The 6,000-nt window shown below is 44.4% G+C and overlaps 1 protein-coding gene across 1 annotated transcript in view; it reads right to left on the bottom strand.

Moving 5' to 3' along the window:
• Positions 1 to 660: 660 nt before the first annotated feature.
• CNKSR3 (CNKSR family member 3) overlaps positions 661 to 6,000 on the bottom strand; it is a 98,852-nt gene continuing 93,512 nt past the window's right edge. Inside the window, exons 11-13 of the mRNA XM_049765357.1 lie at positions 4,646 to 4,854; positions 3,916 to 4,005; positions 661 to 1,392 (exon numbers count right to left, since the gene is read on the bottom strand). Of these exons, the coding sequence (XP_049621314.1) occupies positions 1,094 to 1,392; positions 3,916 to 4,005; positions 4,646 to 4,854 (598 nt within the window). The 3' untranslated portion in view covers positions 661 to 1,093. The remainder of the gene's footprint in view (positions 1,393 to 3,915; positions 4,006 to 4,645; positions 4,855 to 6,000) is intronic.

The following is a 6,000-nucleotide window of genomic DNA, read 5'->3' as shown; positions in this document are numbered from 1 at the left end:
GCATTTTCATTCGTTTCGCGTAGGGTGCAAAACAGAGACAGTTCAACTACATGTGACTAAGAGTAAGAAAAATATACAACTATATTTAAAACACTTAAATTAACAAGATAGCACTTTTTCCATTCTAACAAAATATCATACATTCTGTTTAAACAAGAGTTAATTCCAGAGAAACATTTTTTTTTTCAAAATACCAGATGCTAAGTTGAAAATGAGTGACTGTGAGAGATTCCGAGATAGTTCTACTTAGCAAGTTGTGTACAATTTTGAAAAGAACTCTTCCTCAAAGATGGACATTAAATACATCAAAATGCAACCTGAAAGGATCCCTTATAAACAAAGTCTTGTTGCTTCATTATCCTCAATGATACTTTGGCAGCCAATAAATCTTAGAACGTTTTCCTTTGAGAGAATAATGTCTAACAATGACAATGCTACCCTCACAAATTGCCACTCACTCGTCCAAGTGTAGGAAAGTCATAGCTAAACACATTCACATGTAATATTGACCTATTTAGATTCTAGAAGAAAAGAGGAATTCACCAAGTGTAGTGGGTTACATTTCAACTTCAGCTTGGAACAAGCATCGACAATCCAGTGCCTATTATCTGTTACAGAGATGCAACAAATATGGTGTGTGTAGCTTGGGGGGAAAAAAGGCTGTTTTCTCTGGTGGCTTTTGCAGGTGAATAAATTGGAACAGAAACCAACACTTCTGAGTTCTCAGGGTCTCCCATCTTTGTCCAACATCTTTGTTGGACACTTCCGAAACAATTCCTGTTTCTCCAATTGACCTGCCAGATGTGGTGAAGGTTCACTGTGCAGAATAGTGTGTCTGGGTTCTGCTGAAGGAAAGGCAGGATCACTTCATTCCATCCATCCATCTTCTTCTGCCTCCATAAGCCAACACTGAAGATCCATGTGGTCTATCCAAGGACATGAAACTTCCCAGAAGGGCAACAGATTGTTTTCCAACCAAAGGAGGGCAGGGGAAACAATGGCATAAGAAGGTCACTAGGTAATACTGCAGCTGCACATGGGAACAGTGGCCAGCTGACAACAGAAGGCACTGGTGGCAGGAGAAGGGCAGGGCTCAGTGAGTCAATAGTTTCAGGCGCGTCAACCAGCTGACCAGCAGGGAAGGTTCCGTGGTTGTGGACTTGGCCCCTGCCCCACCAGGCTTCTTTTTGATCCCTTCCTCCTGGAAAGGCATGGTAGCACTGCTATGCAGATCCGAGTTGATATAGCAGCGGCTTCCCCGAATGTAGTCAGCACCACGCACCAGCTGCCGCTCACTGGGTGGCCGGGGGAGGCGGTAGTAGGAAGACATGCTCTCCTCGATGATGGGAGGAATCCGCTCGTTACTGAAGTACCGGCAAATGGCGTCGTCCCCTGCACAGACAAAGCCACAGGCCATTAAAAATCACCACCACTACAGTGGGACAGAGAAAGAGAGAGAGAGTAGAGATGGTGCTTGTCTCGCACAGGGCTGACCTATAGTCCATTGCAGGAATCCCATACGGGAATCCCCATATCCTGCTAGGAATAGCCCCAAAACAAACCAACAAGAAATCAGCTCTACTGCAGACTGGATCTGGTTGTAATTGAAGTGTGCTAAAAGGACAAGCATAGACCATAGAACAAGAACATAGGTGGGAAAGATTTGACTCTGAGTTGCAGAAACAAAATGCCAGGGATGGAGATGATGGAAGGGGAAAGCAAGAAGTAGAGGCCAGGGACCAGAAAGATAGTACAGTGGGTAGGGTGCTCTGCCTTGCACACAACAAATCTGGATTTGATTCCTGGCACCCTATATGGGGTCCTGAGCACTGACTCCTGAATGCAAAGCCAGGAGCACCACTGAGTGTGGCACAAAACAAAACAAACAAACAACAACAAAAAAAAAAACAAACAGAGGAGGCCTGTAAATAATATGAGGGCAAGAGTCAGGGGTCTTGGGCCCAGAGAGATGAGGGTCTAAATCACTACACTCAACATGACTAAAAACATTGGATCTGAACTACAAAAATTCGATGTAAAAATTTGTCAAGTCAGGCAGACGGCAAGGAGTGGGTCATGGGGTAAATAGAACTGGATATGGGAATACTCTCTACTTAAAACCCTATTGTAAACAACCTTGTAAATCATAGTCCAATACATAAAATGCATTTTAATGAAAACATTTTAAATTTTAAATATTAACAATGATGAGTGTTCCCAGGAGCCCACAGCTGTATGTAATTCTCATTGCCCCTTCACAAAGGGGAAGCAAAGGCAAGCCTTCCCTCCACACTGAGTGTTAGGAAAGCAGAAATGCAGGAGTCCAAGGTCCCCCAACCTGCTCCCACACCTAGGAGCAAACATAAGCTAATTTATCCCCCTCAGCAGAGAGCTCATTGTTTCACCAGAACCAGAAACAAAGAAAGGAAGCCAAAGAATTCTATCACTCACTCCACATCTGGCCTTGCTCAATGTCTGTCCCTAGGGCTATTGGTTTCAACATCAGTAGATACCAAACTAGAACACCCCTGAGGAGAGTGGAGGAAATAGGGTGCTTCTGGGGATCACCCTGAATAAAAGGCAGGCAACTTTCATCTTTCATGGATGGGGCTCAATGAGGTCATTGTTCTGCAATGCATAGAGGTTTTGAACCTGGAAGAAAGGTCCAGCTAAAATACCAATAAACCCCATGAGGTCAGAGAGTGCTGGGGCCGGAGAGGTGGCGCTAGAGGTAAGGTATCTGCCTTGTAAGCGCTAACCAAGGAAGGACCGCAGTTTGATCCCCCCACGTCCCATATGGTCCCCCCAAGCTAGGGGCAATTTCTGAGCGCTTAGCCAGGAGTAACCCCTGAGCATCAAACGGGTGTAGCCAAAAAACAAAAAAAAAAAAGAGATCAGAGAAGGCAATTTAAGAAACTGGACAGAAAATAAAAAGTAGGACATTTTGGCCCAAAATGCAGTGTTCTTTAGATCCAGAGTAAAAATTGCTCTATGACATACTTTCAAAGAATTGAATTCTTTGTCATGTATACTATTCCTTGATAAAGCTATTCTTTTCCTTCCAAGGGTCCACCTTGTATTCCTAACACAATTCTATGTAGCTCAACAAGCTAGGGTGCAGGCTTTGCATGCAGGAGGTCCAGGTTAAATCCCTAGCATCACATATTCCTGGGAATGATCTCAGGGAATGATCCCTAAGCATAAAGCCAGAGCAAGCCTGAGCACCACAGGATATGACCTCAAAGTTTTAATAATAAAAAAGAACATTTAGACCACTGGTTACAGCCTAGTCAAAACACAAAATAATGGGGTGAGAGCAATAGTACCAAAGGAAGGGTGTTTGCCTTGTAGATGGCTGAACCAGAGTTCAGCTGAACCCTAGCACTCCCAAGGATCTCCCAAGTACCCCATGAGTGCAGAGCCAGTTGGAAATCACCAGGTACGTCCTTCCAAAAAAAAAAAAAAAAACCCAACAACAACAACAACAACAAAACAGAACAAAGTAAGCACAAGAAATTAGAGATGTTCAAGTATTCTGTTGTTTTAGACTAAATAGGGTCTTGGAAATCTTCAGCCTAGTTTCAGAGGTAAGAAAACAGGAAAAAGAAAAATGAAGTGCTTCATACAGATTGTTGTTGCTTTGATTTTGTTTTCTGAGGGGATTGCAGTTAGGCCTTGAAGATGCCACCCAAGTAGTATTTGAGGGGACTTGCGTCCACTCCCAGAAATTCCTGCCAGCCAGACCAGGCATTCAGTTCCAGGATGTGAGGGTGGGGTGCTGGGGGTTCGTCACTGTCCACCCATTCTTACACACCGATGTAGTTTTTATAACATGTGGAGGAATACCACTGGCAGGATGCCTGAATCTTTAGCTTCTCATGGGTGCTTCTGACACTTTGCTTCACAGCCACTTACCTTTCCTTCCATGACTTCGAGGCTTGGCAAAAGGGTCAACAATCCCCATCCACTTTCCATCAGCTGGCATGGACAGGGGCCGGGGTTTTCCTTCAGAAGAAAGAAAGTGACAAGCTGGTGAAATGTGGACACAGAAATCCTTTCCCTTCTTCAGGACTTGGCACACTCCCCTCTTTTATCACTCACTCAAGCAGAAGCAAGAACAAACTTTTTCAAGTATGTCAAGTATTTTGGTTGGTGTTTTCGTTTGGGGATCACATCCAATGATGTTCAGGGTTGATTCCTGGCTCTGCACTCAGGATTTACTCCTGGCAGTGCTCAGAGGGACCATATGGGATTAAAGCCAGGTCATATGCATGCAAGGCAACTGTCCTCATCACTGTATTGTCGCTCAGGCCCCTGTAAAGTTTATTCCAGTGTATCACCAGCAGTTAGGACAGAGCCAAGCTAAAGTGAAGGCCATGGGTCCTGGGAGGCAAATATTCTCCAGTTCAACCCGGGGAACCAAAGTTAAAACTGTAACATGATCTCACTGCGCCGGGCTCCCATGCCAAGCAGAGTAATGACTCAACAAGGCTCTGCTTGAGCAAGAAATAAATAAAGAGTTCATACTTAGAATTTCATTGAGGTTTCTTTTCCCTTGGATCACCCTCCCAGTCTGCCAAACTCAGCCCAAGGCTCCAAATAAGTAAGGAGGTAGAGACAGACCCACACAGCAGGGCTCACTCACCATATGATGGCTTTTTCTCCCTCATTTTTGTGGGCGGAATATTGGTTTCCACGGAATACCCGGGCAACTGGTCAGAATCCGCAATGGTAAATCTCCGTCTTCGGCTTTCTTGGTCCAGGAAGGAATTTGGGGACTCGGATCCCTTCCGGCCAGGCAAGGGCTGTTTTGACTTGCTGACTCCTCTGTAAACAACATTCCCGTTCTCAGTCCTGGAAGATGACGGATTAAGGATAAAGAATAGATGACTGCCAAGATGCTTCTTAGAGGTGACTCACCAAGCCAAGACAACTCTGAGGTTCAGTACACACTTTTCTTCTACTGGAGAATCCAGTATGTCTTTCTCAGTTCTATTGGTCCCTAAAATGCACACAGATCTCCTTTTTTTGCAGGGGAGAGGTGACTGTGGGGAGAGGAGGTAGCAAGTGGTACTAAGGAGGCCTAGGGAATATCCCAGGAGACACTTGGCCCATTGGGCAGAGGGGTTCATAGCTATGACCTGCTAACATGGTATGACTCTGTTCCTGCTTTTTTGGGTCCCTGCTTTCAGGACCACCTCCACTAGTGAAAGGGGTGCTATGAGGAGGTACCAGGAGTCAAACTTGGGGCCTTATACCTCCAATATAGCTACAATATCTTTATAAGACTTAATACCATTGGACCAGAGATGAGAGGAGGGAGAGAGAGAAGAGGAGAAGGGGGTATAGGACGGGAGAGAAAAGGAAAGAGTAGGGGTTAATGTGCTTGCCTTTCATGTGGCTGACCCCAGTTCCATTCCTAGCACAGCACAGCTCCTAAGCATAGAGATGGGTATAGCCCCAGAATAAAGCCCCATATGCAGACTAAACCTCCACCCAAACCCCCCAAAATAAGACTAAATATCCTCCTAAAGAAAGTACATGAAAAATTTTATTAGTATAAAAATACCCTTGAAAAAAGTAACCAGCTTCCTGTACTTCTGTGCTATAAATGAAGTTCTTACTGACTGCAGAACTCACAAGTGAAGGTAAGTTCTAGCAAAGCCTCTTTCTCCTACAGTATTTCTGCCAAAGCACAGCAAATATGACACTTGGAGTAGAATGGATTTGCTGGATTTAAAAAAAATCACCTACAAAAGGGCCTGTTATCCTAACCAACAGAGAGTGCTTGTTTTGGAACCCATTGCAGAAGCCAGCAAAAGTTGGATCATGACACGCTTCTTGCTTTCTTGCTTGTCGTCTTGTTTCTTTGCTTGCTGATTTTCACTATGGGGAAACCTGTGTTCTGTCTCCAACTTGTACTTTCCTGTTCTCTCCCCTTGCATTTTATTAAATACGTTTCAGAAAAAAACAATTTTGCTTTACAAAGAAACAAGTTGA

This window comes from Suncus etruscus, chromosome 18 (genome assembly GCF_024139225.1).
Source record: "Suncus etruscus isolate mSunEtr1 chromosome 18, mSunEtr1.pri.cur, whole genome shotgun sequence".
NCBI classification, from domain to species: domain Eukaryota; kingdom Metazoa; phylum Chordata; class Mammalia; order Eulipotyphla; family Soricidae; genus Suncus; species Suncus etruscus.
The sequence above is the reverse complement of the archived record's forward strand: the minus strand, read 5'-3'. Positions and strand labels throughout refer to the sequence as shown.